Here is a 17,613-nt window from a genome sequence, read left to right as displayed (position 1 = left end):
GGATAGAGGAGATGAATCCTGGCCACCTGCCCCCTGAGGAAGAGGTGCAGGGAACAACACTGGACCTCACATCAAGAACAGGGGTTTGAGAACATGAACTGAAGGGACAGGGGAAAGGAGGAGGGAGAGTCGGAGCAGAGTACCAAATGTGGGCAAAAACAAAACCTGGGGAATTGCCAATTTGGAACTTACAGGTGAGTAGTAGGGTGACCACCCGTCCCACGTTTTGCGGGACAGTCCCGAAAATTTTACGTTTGTCCCGCATCCCGCATGAACAGAACATGTCCCGCATTTCAAAGATTATTGTAAAAATATATATAAATAAATAAAAAAGGTAATTCCTTCAATGTCCTGCTCCAATTACCCTCTTATGTTTAAAAATATTTAACAGCTGCTGCTTCTGCGGTTATGGCATCCGCTGCTCTGGCTGCCCCATGCAGGGTCTGAACATCCTGTTGAAACAACAGAGAGCTCACTTCTCACCAGCAAGAATGCTGCACTACCAACATGTTTTACTGTCACTACCAAATGTTACCAGTCAAACGGTGCACTGTATTAAACCCTGCTACTCTTCTCCCCACAGCAGATGACGGAGAAGCACATGATTGTTGAGGAGTAATTGACCAAGTCCTGTCTCCGAGACCAGACCTCTCCTCCACCCAACTCCCTAATGCCAAGCTGGAAATAAGCAATAGTATACAGAGTTTCAGTGATCGCTTGTCTGGAGTGCAATTTGGGCAACAGCGCATTCTTTTATCTCTTTACGTCTTCAATCAATGCGTGTTTAGCTAAAACCTTTATTTGTCTCAAAATGTAAGTTACAGTTGTATCGTTTGTGGTAGACTATCATATCTTAGTTATATAGCCAGCTAGTTACATAGTCAAATAAGTTGCATGCTCATAATATAGTTGGTGTTAAACTTCAAGACAAAAAATATAAATAGTGTTGTGTAGCACACTAAAGTCAACATTTTCTTAGAATACTACGAAAAGACGGCAGGCTCTGTTACGTTTGTCACTGTCAGCTTTTCAAAACAGTGAACTGCATAATAATGCTTTATATTACACATTATATTCATAGACTATGGAAACAGTGTTGTGGTTTGAGTTTGTTTGTTGCTGTAATTCCTCTCTTGACTGTTAGGAGTCTGAAATGACCGACTGCAGCTTTAACAGCTAATCTCTTTGCGAGTTACCGTCTTCGAACTACATGCCTCACAACATTATATATATATATTTTTTAACAAAGATCAAATCTACAGAAACTGGGCGGGCCTATGAGCAAAGTGGGAGGGACCAGGCCCACCCTGGCCCAATGGTAGCAGCGCCATTGGTGCATTGAAAGTGTGGCATTTATATATATCAGAATACATTGTAGAATAGACACAGTGCATAGATTGAACCATTCAAAAACAAATTGAGAGATTTCAGTTCTTGCAATTGACATTTGAGAAAAAATGATCAATACATGTTTTCAGTTTGAGCCCAGTTCAAGGAAATGAACAAAATACAGTTCATTAAGTTCAAATGAAAAGTTTATTTTTAACGTGAGAATGTGAATGTGTCAGGAGAAATTAATTAGTTTTACAGAGGTAAAGTTAACACACAACATATAGTGATTATCGGACATATAACAGATCAACAAGGCAGTAAACAATAAACTTCAAACACCGAAGCGATCAAAGATATAGAGCTGATAATTGCCAATGACATATGAAGATTATACGCTTTAATTATAAGAATTATGAACCAGATAGAACACATATTTTGGATATATTTGAACACATATTTCCATCTTTTTTTTAATATGGAGGTGAGAATATGAAATGAACTCTGTTAAACTGTTAAAATATCACAGCCTATTTACCATCCTAATGAATGGAACAATGGACAGAGATCAGCCATGATGATTCACAGGCAGGATTTGTACAGATAAGTGCTGCACAGGAAAGGATAGAGGCAATATCACTTTATAGTATGAATATGATTTTATGAGAACAATGAGCTGCTGATGGAATTATTTGCATTGTATAAAACTTGCTGTTTCATCATGCCATTCTACTTGGCTGGGGCTCTGTTTTGCTTAACCATTGAGTCGTACCTGTGAGTAGATTATTTGATATTAATGTCACACAGAGGATGCATTTTCAACCCTACTGGAACAGGGGCTGTGTAATCAATTAATTTTGATCTCCTCCTGTTTTCATCAAGAACCTTTCCTTCAGGTTTTCCATGGCTTGCTCTGGAGTTATAGCTCTCCAACTGGGGGGAATGTCAGCAGGCTTAGTTCCGTATTCCTCTGCAAACTGCTTATTATACCTGCTGAAGACGTACTTCCAGTAGTCTGAGGCCTGGATGCTGGTGTCAGGCTGGATGCGCCAGTCAGGGTAAATACTCTGGTAGTCCTTGTATGGATGCTGTTTCTCATCTGTTAGAGTCAACCTGAAGCATCTCTCACTGGCAACACTGGTGGAGCAGATACTGCTCACTAATATACGCGATACATGATTCCTCCATCCTGCAATGCCCTGAGGACGGTGAATGGAGGCAAAGTGCTCTGTGTGATTCTTGCCACCAGCTTCACAGGGGGCCTTGCAGAAGGGACAGTGCTTCCCACAGCCAAACAACCTGTTAAACAGCACCTTCTGTGGCTGAAAGGGCAGTGAGGTCAGCCTGGCCCTCACATCCCCACCTTTCTGAAACTCTGCGGCCTGCTCCATTTCATCCACAAGCAGCTCCAGACACCGGGAAAAGTCTTCTGGTTTGGCAGAGTTTAAGGCCAGGACTGCGCTGAGGGGGTCTTTGGGGATGACAAGCTCCTTCGCTAGGTCACTACAGATATCCTGAATGAACTGCTGAATGTTCTGGGCCTCCTCACCCCTTCCTGCTGCCTGTTCAGCTGCCTTCATCTGTGAGGTCTTAATGGATTTTTTTAATCTGCTAACCATCACCTTCAGGTGATTCATCTCAATGTTCCTGAGGCTATCTTCCTCCGAGAACTGCTTCACCATCAGCTCCAAAATCCAGTCATGTACAAAGGTCTCGTAATTTCTTATGTATCTCACAAAGTCCTGAAAGTTATCACCCTTAAGCAGCTGCTCAAGGATTGAGAACTGGAAGAAGGTTCGAGTGCTGAAATCAATGGCTTTCTGCCCTGCCAACATTTCATCCACAAGGTCGGGGCCCAGAGTTTTGGTGATGTATTCCTTCACCGCAGGTTGAAGACAGTTGACAGTGAAATCTTTGGCTTTCTTCTGACACTGGTCTCTTTTGTTGAACAGGTCCTTGAAGTCTGTGTAGTACTGTTGCTTGAACTGTTCCAGACAATGACGAGGATCATTTACATGGATGAAAGACAGATGCATTTTTTTTAACTCCCGTGCTGCATGTCCACAGATGTGGATCTTCAGCTTGGCCTGAAATTCAGCAGTTGTTCCCAGATTCATGTACCTGTCCAGGATTTTGTCTACCTTGCAAAGCAACTCTATTGTGTATGTTTTATGGTAATCAGATCTTGTTCTCACTTTCTCATCGACAAACTGCTTGCTCTGCTCAATGATGTGATCAACTACCTGCTGGAACTCCTTCAGCTCCTTTCCTGGGGATACATTCCAAAAGCATTGTTTTGATCCCAAATGTTTACTTTTCACTTTGAATGGCTCTCTTCCATATTCAGACAAGTTGCCCACTTTTGACAGTTTTTCACGTATTGGGCTGCCTTTCATCTCTAAGTTAACCCACAGCTGGTTGTAGATGTTTTGCACAATGTCTCGTTCTTCCATGCCAGGGAACCGCAGCTCTGCTACAGTCTCATCCCACATCTTCTCAAATTCATCCTCCAGCTGTTGATCTGACAGATCTTTACTTTTCCTGCATTTCTCAATCAGCCCCTGCACCTTTTTCTCTATTGTGGCCGTTTGATTGTTCTTGATGCTCTCTAACCTGAACATACCCTTTCTGATCTCCACCGCTGCCTCAAGCTTGTTTTTCACAGAGTTCTCTGTCTCCATCCTGATGGTGTTGGCTGTGATGTTCAAGTCCTCCTTGTACTTCTCTACCAAGTGAACATGTCCCTCTTGCCTCTTGTAGAATTCAGTCAGGTTGGACAAAATGAGCGTTTCCCCTTTCATCAGTTGTACCAAGGCCTGAGTTTTCAGGTGGATCAGTAACTCATCCAAATTCTTAAATTCTGCTTCTGTGCCAAAGTTTGACACCTTTGTCTCAGCTTCCATTAGCCAGGAGTACATGTTCTTCCTGAAGGCCCAATCCCATTGGTTGAACTCAGTGCAAAGCTGAGCATAAGCTTCAGCTACAAGGCTGTTGCGGAAACTGAAGATGAAGTTCTCATACTTCACTGCTTGCCATAAGCTCTTGGTCCATTCAAGGAACTCAATGATTGTGTGTGCTGAGCTGTTTCCAGATTTTTTTTCGATAAACTGAATCACACTCCTCTTGAAAAGATCCACAGACTCACTGTAGCCAGCATTGACAGGGGCCATGGGAGGGTTCCCATTCCAGAGCCCAGGGATGTACCAGGTGTTTCTCTCTGGATCATACTCCATGACATCAGTAAATGTTTTGTTGTTTCCCTTCTTTTCCATCTTAGCTGCTGCTTGGGTCATCTTATTCAGCTTCTCCAGCAGAAGCTTCCTGTGTCTCATGTTACTGCTATGGGCAGAGATGTCTGGCACATTCTGGTGCACAAACTGACAGCAGGGTTTTCTCCCAACTTCTTTCATACGCAGGAAGGCGTGCACCACAATCTGCAGGATATCGTTCATTTCCATGGAATTCTCCATGGCGATGTTGATGACTGTGATGTCACTCAGCCCCACCACCAGAGTAGCCAGTTCATTATCATGCTCATAACTGTCATCCAGCTGTGCCAATTCTGATGACTTCAGACCTTCAGTGTCAATAACCATGATGTAATCACACCCAAGCTGCACTTTAAAATCCTCTTTCACTCTGATGAGGAGCATGAAGGCCCCTCTGGTGCACCTGCCACTACTAACAGCAAACTGGACCCCAAACATGGTGTTCAGGAGCGTGGACTTCCCAGTGCTCTGTACCCCCAGTACAGAGATCACCCAGATCTTACATTTATCCTGTGTGAGATCATGGAGTTCTTTCAGAACCTGCGTCACCCACTCCAGAGGAATATTGCTTGCGTCTCCATCCACCAGCTCAAGAGGAAAGCCCTCCTGTAGCAGCTTTGCACAGAAATGTGGCAGGCGCTTAATCTCTGGGGTGAGGGCTTCGGGGAGTGAGCAGGCCGACTCGTACAGCTGACCCATTTCCCTCAGGAAGTGCTCTGTCCCCAAGGAGCAGCTGGAGATCTCCCTGTCCAACTGTGCAATGAGCTCCTTGTTTTCTGAGGAAATCTGACACTGTTCCTTGTACTTTGCCTGAAGAGGTGGAAGGTGTGTGCGTGACAGATTATCCAGATTGATCCTCATCCACTTGAGGAAATACTTGCTCTCCTCTGTGGAATTGCACATCGCGGAGATGAAACGGGACATAGAATCGGAGATGCTGTGAGCCCTCTGCTGTTCTCTGAGCTTCTGCCTCTGATCTGCAAGCTCATTCTTGTAAACTTCCATGTTCTCCCCAGCATTTTTCATCCTGCACTGTTCCTTCTCCAGTTTGGCCAGCTGTTTCCATGCAGTCCCTTGCAAGGGCAGCTCTTTCTCCTTGAAGCTCAATATGTCAGATATTCCTCCTGTGATGTCATCAGCTTTCTGCCTGCCGCTCTTACAGTGGACATAATCTTCATCAACATGGATCCCTAAATCATGGGCAACATCAGACATCCTTTCAATGCTCATTTTAACAATGTTTCCTTTCAAAATTCCACAGATAGCCAAACACAGTTTCTTGTTGAATTCTGCATCATTCCTTCCCGGATGCTTTATGATGATGTCACTGGGTTTTGTCTCAGAAACAAATTTCCTGAAGTCATCCTTCTTGAAGGTCTGGCTCTGTGAATTGGTGATCAAAATCCAATGAGTCTTAAATTCCAGAAATCTTTGTTCAAACTTAAAGTCATCGCAAAACAAAAATATAGCAGTCGAAGTGTGGCAGAGGAAAGCGTACTGAGTTTCAAAGTCTCTGAGGTCCCCACGGAGGTTAGCTATAGCCAGAGGCTCAGAGAAGATGTCAGTGTTTTTGTTCCCACTGGGCAGATACCAGCTGATTTCCACCAGCCCATTGGAAATCCTCCTTGGGGTGTCACCACACTCCATGTTTTTGTGAACAAAGGTGTTGTGGTACTGCTGAGAGTTGCTGAGGACTTGGTTCAGAATGTGAGACTTGGACATGCTGCTGTTTCCCAGCCCCACAAAAGAGACCATGGGGAGGTCAGAGAGAACAATGCTCTCCTCTACAAACCCTCTTGGGTCATCCAAAGAGTGTGGCTTGTACGTTTTCACAATATCCCTCATGGCCCACAGCATTAAAGTACACTGCTGGGTATCACATTTAGGAAGCAGCAGAGGCACAGAGAACTGGCACATGGACATTTTCAAAGCCATCTCCTGCTGGAGAAAGCCATCTGAGCACAGAAATACAGCAGTTATGAGGTCAAGGGGGTTGACTCTGTTGCTGTGGTCCTGTGGATTGTTCATGGTGTTCAGTAAACTATCCAGGCTTTGGGGCTCTGTGTCCTGTTCTGAGGAGCAGCTCATTCTCCGAAAGGACTCATTCACCATCATCAGCTTCCTCAGGAAACACCATGGCAGAGATTTGAGAGACTGGATGCTTTCATCAGATAAAGTCTCTCCATCAATCTCCAGCACCTGGCTCAGAGTCAGCTTGTTCTGCAGGTGGTGTTCCAGTCCCAGGTCTCTCAGCAGCTCCTCCAGACTGGTTCCTGTCATTGGGGATAGAAGCTGCATTAGTACATGTATGCTAAGTAGTACAGTAATAAAATCATAAGAATGCACATACATACACTTGCACATCAAAAAATGACTAAAGTTCTTGGCAGACTGAATGTTTCATACTCCTGAGTAATGCTACTGCCAGTTATTGTACCCTGCTCATCATCAATTCATCTCTAGCCCTGGACCGTGATTCTGAGGTGTTCAGGGACACTTGTAAGCAGTGATCCTCCCTGCCGAGTCCCTCCCCCCACCCTCGGAGCTGCTCCCTCATGCACAGGCCTTACTGGGATCCTGGTGTGTTGAGCCAAAGTCCGATGCCTTAACCTTGCACCACTGTGGAGCTCCCGTACAAAAACATTTAAGTCTAAATTTTTAAATAAATGTTATGCCGCATTTTAATGAGAGGTCACAGAAATGTATTTTTTAATTAAGTTCATTACAGGCTTAAAAATCACTGTTGCTAGAGCAATAGACCCTGACTGTCACGAGGTAGGTCACCTGGAAACTCCTTATTCTCCACCTGTGGAACATGGGAAAAGGAAGTTGTTGGAAATATAAAGTAGAATAAGTATTGAGGACAATTAGTTAGTCAGAAGGAAGAAGTCTTTTTTTTGGGGGGTGAATTTGTCCAGGGCCAGGACATTACATTATAGGCATTTGGCAGACGCTCTTATCCAGAGCGACGTACAGTTGATTAGGCTAAGCAGGAGACAATGCAGGGTTAAGGGCCTTGCTCTAAGGGCCCAAAAGCTGTGCAGACCTTATTGTGGCTACACCGGGATTAGAACCTCCGACCTTGCGTGTCCCACTCATTTACCTTAACCACTACACTACAGGCCGCCCTGGACCCCTCCTCCTACACTGTGCCCTGTCACTGTGCTGCGACATTGGATTTCTACTGGGTCCAGAGGGAATACCTCTCCCCATCTGGATCTCTCCATTTCTCTCGGGGATACCACACTCACGCCGTCACCCAGTGCAAGGAACCTCGGTGTGGTGATGGACAGCAGACTGTCCCTTTCCGAGAACATTGCGGCGGTGACCCGGTCTTGCAGGTTCTTCCTCTACAACATACGGAGAATCCGCCCCTTTCTCACCCCCTACTCGACCCAGCTCCTGGTCCAAGCAATGGTTCTGTCCCGCCTGGACTACTGCAATTCCCTCTTGGCTGGCCTCCCAGCGTCCGCCATCAGACCCCTCCAACTCATCCAGAATGCAGCAGCTCGTCTGGTCTTCAACCTTCCAAAATACTCACACGTCACCCCCCTGCTTACTTCCCTCCACTGGCTGCCTGTCATGGCTCGCATCAAATTCAAAACATTGGTGCTAGCCTTCCAAGCAGTTAAAGGGTCTTCCCCAGCTTATCTGCAAAAAATCATCAGACCCTACACCCCTGCCAGACCTCTTCGTTCAGCCTCCACAGGCCGCTTGGCACCTCCCCCTCTCAGAACCTCCACCTCACGCTCACGACTACTGTCTGTTCTGGCTCCACGGTGGTGGAACGAACTCCCCGTTGAGGTCAGAACTATAGAATCTCTCCCCACCTTCAAGCGCAAGCTGAAGACGCACCTCTTCAAGCAGCACCTCTCCCCATCCCTCCCTACCTCCCTGTGAACCTTAATTGTTGTCTCTGTGACTTGCTTTGTGTATCGGTATTTTTAGTTGGCTAGGTAAGCAGTGTTTGGATAGTTAACTTTGGTCACTTTTGCTCTGTTTGTTTTTTGTTTGTTTGTTCAAAAAAAAAAAAAAAAAAAAAAAATGGCCCTTGTCCTTACCTTTGTTGTACAGGTAGCAGTTGAAATTGTACTTACCTCTAGGGTCTTTCAGCGAACTTATCCCTGGTTATGGGTATGCACTTTGTTGTACGTCGCTCTGGATAAGAGCGTCTGCCAAATGCCAATAATGTAATGTAATGTAATGTAATGAAGAGCACCTCCCACTGGTCTACCAGCACCTCTTCCTACTTGGTTTCCCAGGAGGTCTCCCTCCTCTTCTGCCTGGGGTCCTCACCTTTACTGATGGTCTCATCTTCAGACACACTCACACTCTGCTCTGAGTCTTCAGTTTCCTGCAATGAAAAACATCACAGACAGTGTTTTCATATTTCCTATTCTGTTTGATTTTGTTTTACACAATACAATGTAATACATTGACTCCTTTATTAATATGAATACGAGCCGGTATTTCAGGAAGTGGTCAGGTTAAGCGTGGCTTAGTTGAATAATGCAGCTGGGACCTGTCAGTCATTGAAGCTGTCCAATCACAAGCTTTCAGGCAAGAGTTCTGGGCGTGTCTGAATGTGACTCTAGGAATGGCTCTAGAGCAGAGATCTGAAACACAAATCTTGGATGGCTGCAGTGTTTCCTGGTGTTTTGTGTTTTTAGCAAATGTGTAATTTAAGTCACTGATTGCTTGTTTGCAAGGCCTTCACAGGATGCCTACAAGACACTAAAAAAACCTTTTTTAATTTGGCCTTCCAGGACTGGAATTAAACAACTGGATATTGTGGCCTACAGAACTAGAGTTTGGCTCCGAGATTTGTCAAATCTCACCTCCTCCTCGTGTTCAGTGTCTTTGGTGTCCTTACTCAAGGTCCCATCCATGTTTTCAGTATCTGCTGAACATCTCTTTTCATCTGATGTAGCTGGGCCAGCAGAGGAGGGTTGGGACTGGGCCAGGCATGAGGATGTGTTCTCTGGTGCTGGTTCTGTGCCCAGACTGGATTGGTTGTCTGTGGTCTCCTCCCGATTCTCAGAATCTGCACCTGAGATGCTCAAAGACAGACCATAGTCACACGCCCTGGTATATGAGGTCAAAGGTGTCATGAGGTCAGCAGTTCCTGCCTTCCTGTCTGTGTTTTTGTTTCCCCTCCCTCTTGTGTGTGTGTGTGTGTGTGTGTGTCTACCTCTGTCTTCTGGAGTCTCCGCCCCCATGCACACCAGGCTCGGATTTCCTCATCAGCTCCAGTACAAGAGGGTGACTCTGAAGATCCCCCCTCGCCAGATTGTCTGTTTGCATGCAATGAACTCTCCTCAAGCCTCTCAGTTCTTCAAATCAGCTAAGGAACGTTTTTGCAGTAACTTGTACTCGGCTGTATCTGTTTTTTGACCTCCCAGCTCCTTTTTGTTTTCAGTCAGCCGTAGCCTTATTTTGTGTTTGGACTTTAACAAGTGTTCTTTTCTCGCTAGCCTGCTAGTAGATTTCTGTTCTCCAGACTACCCCCTCTCTTGCGCCCCTGAAGACTCCTGAGTTTTTTCCCCTGGATTTTTGTGTACCTCTGGGCCGCTTCATTAAAGACTGTTACCACTTTTACCAGTGTCCGAGCGTGTATTCAGAGTTGCCTTTTTGGTCCGCCATTTTTGTTACCTCATAACAAAAGGAAAGGCCCCCAACCCTCAACATCCACCCCAAGTAAAATTGAGATGAGAACTTAAATTATTTGTTTGTCCTTTTAAAAGCTCTTTAAAGCACTGTGGTGGTGCATGGATAAGTGCTGATGGTAAGCTCGAACACCCCTGAGCACCTGGGAATCACAGCCTGGGGCTTGAGTTAATGCAAGGGCGATTGAAATTTACATTACATTACATTATTGGCATTCGGCAGACGCTCTTATCCAGAGCTACATACAGTTGATGAGACTAAGCAGGAGACAATCCTCCACTGGAGCAATGCAGGGTTAAGGGCCTTGCTCAAGGGCCCAACGGCTGTGCGGATCTTATTGTGGCTACACCGGGATTAGAACCACCGACCATGCGTGTCCCAGTCCTTTACCTTAACCACTACGCTACAGGCCACCCAGAAATAAACAGCATCAAGTCAGGCTGGCTGGAGTGGGTGTGGACATCACAGTGGGTGTGGTCATCAGAGCGGGTATGGCCAGCACAGTGGGTGTGGTCATCAGTGGAGGTGTGGTCAGCACAGTGGGTGTGGTTATCACAGTGGGTGTGGTCATCAGTGTAGGTGTGGTTATCAGAGCGGGTGTGGTCAGCATAGTGGGTGTGGTTATCAGAGTGGGTGTGGTCAGCACAGTGGGTGTGGTTAGCACAGTGGGTGTGGTTATCAGAGTGGGTGTGGTCAGCACAGTGGGTGTGGTTAGCACAGTGGGTGTGGTTAGCACAGTGGGTGTGGTTATCAGAGTGGGTGTGGTCAGCACTGTGGGTGTGGTTATCAGAGTGGGTGTGGTCAGCACAGTGGGTGTGGTTATTAGAGTGGGTGTGGTCAGCATAGTGGGTGTGGTTATCAGAGTGGGTGTGGTCAGCACAGTGGGTGTGGTTATCAGAGTGGGTGTGGTCAGCTCAGTGGGTGTGGTTATCAGAGTGGGTGTGGTCAGCGCCGTGGGTGTGGTTATCAGAGTGGGTGTGGTCAGCGCCGTGGGTGTGGTTATCAGAGTGGGTGTGGTCAGTGCCGTGGGTGTGGTTATCAGAGTGGGTGTGGTCAGCACAGTGAGTGTGGTTATCATAGTGGGTGTGGTCAGCACAGTGGGTGTGGTGATCAGAGTGGGTGTGTTAATCAGTGTACTAGGATACACATGTGTCAGAGCACCTCCCACTGGCCTACCAGCACCTCTTGCTACTTGGTTTCCCAGGAGGTCTCCCTCCTCTTCTGCGGGGTCCTCACCTTTACTGATGGTCTCATCTTCAGAGACACTCACACTCTGCTCTGAGTCTTCAGTTTCCTGCAATGAAAAACATCACATACAGTGTTTTCATAATTTGGAAGTCTTCTGTTTTTGTTTTGCACAAGATTTTAACACATTGACTCCTTTATTAATATGAATTTAATACATTACTATTGTAAGGCTGGAAATCTGGCATTATCAATCAGGGCTGGTCAGCTTGCTGGCTTCCTCTGGTATTGTGGAATATGTGGCTGTAAAGTAATTTCACTCAGGAGCATGCACCATTAACCCCCACTATCTCCGCACCCATACGGGCAGGAGCCTGTGGGGGAAGACTCAGGCCTCCAGCCGTAAAACTCGTTACGACGGGGCAACATCCTTTACGGCACGGGAAGGTTTCAGAGGGCACAGCCTGTTAGGCTCTGACCTTCTCCTGAACCCCCCTTTATTGCTCTCTCCCTCTTTACTCAGTCACTAAATGATGTGTACAGCATTGGATGTTTCATGACAAAGTCAGTTTAAATAATATTCATGTTTGGTATTATTCTGATTGTTTCAGTGCGACTGGTGCAATGGTTTTATTTCTGCAACAGCAAACCCTGGACATCATAACCAACCAGGAACCAGAGGAAAAACTGTGTGGAGCTCTGCCCCAGTGAAAGCCATGTGCCTCAACCCCCCTGCGTTTCCTGGGGAGGCGTGGCTCCAAATTACAGATGGGTGACCCATTTTTAGGGTTAACTTCAAAGGCCAGATTTTGGATTTAAGGACAGTAAACTAAGCAATCTGGGAGAATGCAATCAGCCTCCCGTGCACGCAGTGCACGTAATTTCTACGTACAGGGTGTCTGTAGCCAGACTCCCGTATGTAGCTCTTATTACCAGGTATGACTTTTAAGACTCCGTAATTTGGTTTCCTTGTAATGTTTTTTGATTTGGAACTAGTGTGTAATTACGTGTATGTAACCTGCCTGGTAAAATAAATTGTTAAAACTTGATCTGTGTGGTTTCACTTACTGACACTCAAAGTTATACAGGGGATGCTTGGTTTACCCCCTCGAACTGGTCTAGGGAGGATGAATATTTACGCTTGATGTATCACGGCGTATAGCACCCGTAGACCTATGATGGTAAATCCCTCGCCTCCGCATGGTAGTTCATTCATGTCAAGCACAGCCGTAGCTAGGTTGGTCTGCTTGGGTCCCTAGGCTGTAAACAGATATACCCAAGAGTAACTATTCCTGCGACCTCTGATGACTACAGATAGCTAGTCAGTTCGTGAGACGTGCACATCACGCGCGATGTGACATGCGGTGGTACCAGCAGAGGACTGTTCGGAGAGTAAATCTCAGTACAGGATTCCTATAGCGATCAAGTCAAAATTATAAATACGACATCCACTAAATGTGGACAACTAATCTAATCTGGAGTCAGATAAACGAAGGTGAATATATTGGCCCTATTGTGGAGATTCTTGGTCAGCCCGGACCAGTAAAGAGCGGAAGGCAGAGTGGTACTCCTATCTTTGTATCATGGTTTATTTATTGGCTGATCTAGACTCTCCGCATAGGGGCCACTAATTTTTAACCCTATTAGTATTCTTTCAGCAACACCAGAAGGACAAGCACGCTGATACCTTCAGCCCTCGCTAAATTCCGTCGTTGGGTTAGCGTGGGGTTTTACACTATTACTATTATTAATATGAATACTAGCCGGTATTTCAGGAAGTGGTTAGGTTAAGTGCGGCTTAGTTGAATAATGCAGTTGGGACCTGTCAGTCATAGAAGCTGTCCAATCACAAGCTTTCAGGCAAGAGTTCTGGGCGTGTCTGAATGTGATTCTAGGAATGGCTCTAGAGCAAAGATCTGAAACCCAAATCTTGGATAGCTGCAGTGTTTCCTGGTTTGGTGTTTTTAGCAAATGCGTAATTTAAGTCACTGATTGCTTGTTTGCAATGCCTTCACAGAATGCGTACAAAACCATACCTTTTTGGCCCTCTAGGACTGGAATTAAACAACTGGACATTCTGACCTACAGAACTGGAGCTTGGCTCTGAGGTTTGTCAAATCTCACCTCCTCCTCGTGTGCAGTGCACACAGTGTCTTTGGTGTCCTTACTCAAGGTCCCATCCATGTTTTCAGTGTCTGCTGAACCTCTCTTTTCATCTGACTTAGCTGGGTCAGCAGAGGAGGGTTGGGACTGGGCCAGGCATGAGGATGTCTTCTCTGGTGCTGGTTCTGTGCCGAGACTGGATTGTTTGTCTGTGGTCTCCTCCCCATTCTCAGAATCTGCACCTGAGATGCTCAAAGACAGACCACAGTCACACGCCTTGCTATATGAGGTCCAAGGAAGGGTCCCAAACCCTTAACATCCACCCCAAGTAAAATGTGTCATTTAAAAAAAAGCAGGGCAGCATGGATGGTGCAGTGGGTAGCACTGCCACCTCACAGCAAGGAGGTCCTAGGTTCGTAATCCCAGTCGACCGGGGCCTCTCTTTGTGGAGTTTGCATGTTCTCCACGTGTTCATGTGGGTTTCCTCCCATAGTCCAAAGACATGCAGGTTAGGCTGATTGGAGAGTCTAAATTGCCTGTGGGTATGAGTGTGTGAGTGAATGGTGTGTGTGCCCTGCGATGGACTGGCGACCTGTCCAGGGTGTATTCCTGCCTTTCGCCCAATGTATGATAGGCTCCAGCCCCCCTGCGACCCTGTTTAGGATAAGCGGGTTAAGATAAAAGATGGATGGATGGATGGAGTTTCTTTAAAGCAGTGCAATGGTGCACAGCTAAGCACTAGTGGCTCAGCTAAGCACCATTTAAGACATGGCTCAGCATCACAGTGGCGCTATTATGGTCTGCGTTTTCTGCGTTTTCTAAGTCCTCAGAATTTTTGCCTCTGCGCTTCCAGAAGTCAGTCAGTTCATTCCCTATCATTTGTTTCACCTGTGTTCCACTTCCTGATTGTTGTACTCACCAGATTCTTGTTTCCTCTTGTTATCTCCCTATATACACCTATATTTTGGGTAGTATTTCACAGATTGTCATGTGCTTCTGTGTACCCTTCGTCTTCTCTTCGCTGTGTTTGGACTCCCTTTGATTTATTGGTTTGTGTTTTTGTGTTTGTGTTATTCATCCGCTAGTTTGGACTATCTTATTGTTTTTTTTGCATCTGTTTGCCTGGCAATCAGACCCCTGCTTGGAGTATTGTTTAAGAACTGTTTATTCTACACTTGTTTGCTGGTTCTTGACTTTGGCTTGTCTACTCTGCCTCAAAGTTAATAAAGACTTTAACTTGAACTTCTGTGGTCTCGCCATTGGGTTTGTTGTTCTGAAGCCTGACAGGCACAGGGCATCACACTTTCGTTCACTGCAGTTGCACACAGAGGACCGGGGGTTCATTCCCCAGTCCTGCCAGATCTGAGTATGGCATTATTGGGCCGCTGGACTTGGCAGGGAGGTTCGCTACATATAAGCACTCCTGATCACCTTGGAACCACAGTCTGGGGCTCGAGTTAATGCATGGGCGATTGAAATAAACAGCCTCAACTTCACTCCCAGTGCCAGGCTGGCTGGAGTGGGTGTGTTAATCAGAGCGGGTGTGTTAATCAGAGTGGGTGTGTTAATCAGAGTGGGTGTGGTCAGCACAGTGGGTGTGGCTCTCACTGACTGGGTGCTCAGGTCTTTCCTGTTGGTCAGAGTCTAACAGAGTGGGGCAAAACGCAAACAGAACAGCAGTTACAATGTAGGCAGATTCCTACAGCCATATACTGTATAGTCACAGCCGCCAGCTTCAGTGAAACACAGACAGTGCTATAGCAGTCAGCTGAAGATTTTATGCACATCCTATAAATGTTCAGTCATGATAACCTTGTCTTCATTTGAAGCATAAAACATCAGCAAAACAAATGTACCAATTAGGGCAGCCATCTAAACTGTTAAGTTGAAATTGCTACTGCTTTGACTAGTTTAGCAAGCTGGGTGAATGATAATTAAGCTAGGGGGGCTGGTTATTAACTAGCCTGCTAGGTTTACCTGGGACAGGTTTCCTTGCAGAGCACAGTTTGTAGCCACGTTCACTGCAGAATTTGTCATTCTGCCCACATTTTCTGCTGCAACTGGGGCACTCCATCTGCATCCCTCTGGGCAAACGTAACATAACAGAACACAACACAACACAACACAACACAATGATGAGAACAGGCCATTCAGCCCAGCAATGCTCACCTTTACCAAACACTAAATTGTACCTACTGCTTAGTTTGCCTAAAAGCAAGATAGTATCTAACACTATCAAGCCTGGTTTTGAAAACCCCCCAGTGTTTCTGCCTCCACTACATTTCCTGGCATGCTACTCCACACAGTGACCACTCTTTGTGTGAAAAAATACTTTCTAATATCTATGAAGAATTTATCCTTTGTCAATTTCCATTTATGCTCTCTCGTTGTGCTTACTGAACTCACCCTGAAGAATTGCCTGTAGTTCACTTTGTTAATTCCTTGGATGAATTTAAAAGCCTCAATAAAATCACCCCGAAGTCTCCCTTTCCTAAGCTTAGAGAGACTAAGCATCTCACCTGTTTTTTTAGCAATGGTGCCAAACCAGACTTAATAACAAGAAAAGACATGTAGCATCACAAAAGTCCTTGCAAATTGTGATTATCTTTCAATCATGAGGAGACGAAAGCTTCAGCAAGCACAAGTAAACAGGTCTATTGAAAAATACATTGAAAATGTTGCTGTATGGGCATTTAGAGTAAAGACTGTAGCTGGGCCACTGAAGATGCAACATTAAGAATAAGGCCAAACCACAAATAGAAAATGCAGTATTCTGAAATAAGCTCAAACCAAACAGCAGCTAAGGGAAGTGAGGAGTTCATTGAGATGATAAAAAAAATAAAAAACTAGAAATAAATGCAGATGTGGTCAATGTAGTTAACACTACACACAAATCTAGGTTGATATACAGACGTTTATTTTATACGTCATGAGGGAAATCTCTGATATCAAATTATAGAAAGTACTTGGTTGCTAAAGGTGGTTAAATTACATTTAAGGGGGCAATGACTTTTTCATTCAATGTTTTATTGTTTGAAAACTTTTTTCATTAAAACAATGAAACAATCATTTAAATATTTACTGAGATTCCCTTTTCCTAATATTAGATTTTGTCTAAAGATCTGAAACCATTCGGTGTGAAAGATATGCAGTAATGGAGGAAATCAGGAAGGGGGCGTTTTAACGGCACTGAATGCACATTCTCAGCTTTGGCTTCAAGGTATTTTCTATACATTTTGGTTTCACCATGTAGAAATGACAACACTTTTATACATAGAATGGAAAATGGTTGGCATTTATATAGCGCCTTTATCCAAAACGCTGTACAATTGATGCTTCTCATTCACCCATTCATACACACACTCACACACCAACTGCGATTGGCCTCCATGCAAGGTACTGACCAGCTCGTCAGGAGCATTTGGGGGTTAGGTGTCTTGCTCAGGGACACTTCGACACAGCAACTCTCCGACTGCCAGACAACTGCTCTTACTGCCTGAGCCATGTCGCCCCCGCATTTAGTATTGCATTAACACTGGGCATTTTCTGTGCATGTATGATAAGCTGTGAATAACACCAATGGGTGCCCTTGCCTCCCATGCCCAGCACAAAGTCCTGCATGGTCCTGTGCTATAGTGCTTTTCTGAAGCCGTTTATATTAGCCAGTAATATGAAGATGTTTAATTTAGCTTCACTTACCTATAAAATCTCTTCTGGAATCAATTTGGCTGCAATGTCTTTTCCGCAAAAGAATAAAGCAAAGTGTGAAGATGAAATGAGACTGATGCTCCAAACAGAGTGCGTTTCACAATGACCCAACCGTTGACGGTCAGGCAATGTTCCAGTGTCTGCTTTTTTAAAAAAAATTGACATTAGTGCACGGGGGCGAACTCAGAGATATCAGACTGAAGTTGGCTGCAGCAGTAATCTGTCTCTGTCAGAGGGGGCCGGGCAGGCGGTTAGGGGACATGGCGGTTAGGAGATATGGCGTTATCCGAATTGCAAGAACGTTTCTGTAAATTCAATGGAATACATAAACAACCACACTTATAATATCTCC

General features: G+C 45.3%; 1 protein-coding gene across 3 annotated transcripts; it reads right to left on the bottom strand.

The window, feature by feature from the left end:
- Positions 1 to 1,517: 1,517 nt before the first annotated feature.
- LOC133141940 (up-regulator of cell proliferation-like) lies at positions 1,518 to 17,396 on the bottom strand. Of its 3 annotated transcripts, XM_061262775.1 has the most exons (6): positions 17,253 to 17,396; positions 15,531 to 15,637; positions 13,575 to 13,795; positions 9,437 to 11,559; positions 8,895 to 8,952; positions 1,518 to 6,871 (listed from the first exon to the last, which is right to left on the bottom strand). In XM_061262775.1, the coding sequence occupies exons 4-6, from the start codon at positions 9,815 to 9,817 to the stop codon at positions 2,181 to 2,183; spliced, it is 5,130 nt and encodes a 1,709-aa protein (XP_061118759.1). In that variant the 5' UTR covers positions 9,818 to 11,559; positions 13,575 to 13,795; positions 15,531 to 15,637; positions 17,253 to 17,396; the 3' UTR covers positions 1,518 to 2,180. The 3 variants fall into 3 exon arrangements, 2 of the variants coding, with proteins under 2 accessions (XP_061118759.1, XP_061118760.1); XM_061262776.1 differs by having other exon boundaries at positions 13,575 to 15,637; XR_009710144.1 differs by lacking the exons at positions 1,518 to 6,871; positions 8,895 to 8,952; positions 9,437 to 11,559 and adding an exon at positions 11,621 to 12,710.
- Between the last annotated feature and the right edge of the window lie 217 nt (positions 17,397 to 17,613).

This window comes from Conger conger, chromosome 12, assembly GCF_963514075.1.
Source record: "Conger conger chromosome 12, fConCon1.1, whole genome shotgun sequence".
Classification (NCBI taxonomy): Eukaryota; Metazoa; Chordata; class Actinopteri; order Anguilliformes; family Congridae; genus Conger; species Conger conger.
This window is presented reverse-complemented; position numbering and strand designations above follow the sequence as displayed.

Bases quoted from the DNA above. Each gene is read 5' to 3' on its own strand.
- LOC133141940 (XM_061262776.1), bottom strand. From the start codon at position 9,817: ATGGGGGCGGAGACTCCAGAAGACAGAGGTAGACACACACACACACAC. The intron at 8,953-9,436 runs GTGAGATTTGAC...TTTTCATTGCAG, and splicing joins ACACTGAACACGAGGAGGAG to GAAACTGAAGACTCAGAGCA. The intron at 6,872-8,894 runs GTGAGGACCCCA...CCCCAATGACAG, and splicing joins AGATGAGACCATCAGTAAAG to GAACCAGTCTGGAGGAGCTG.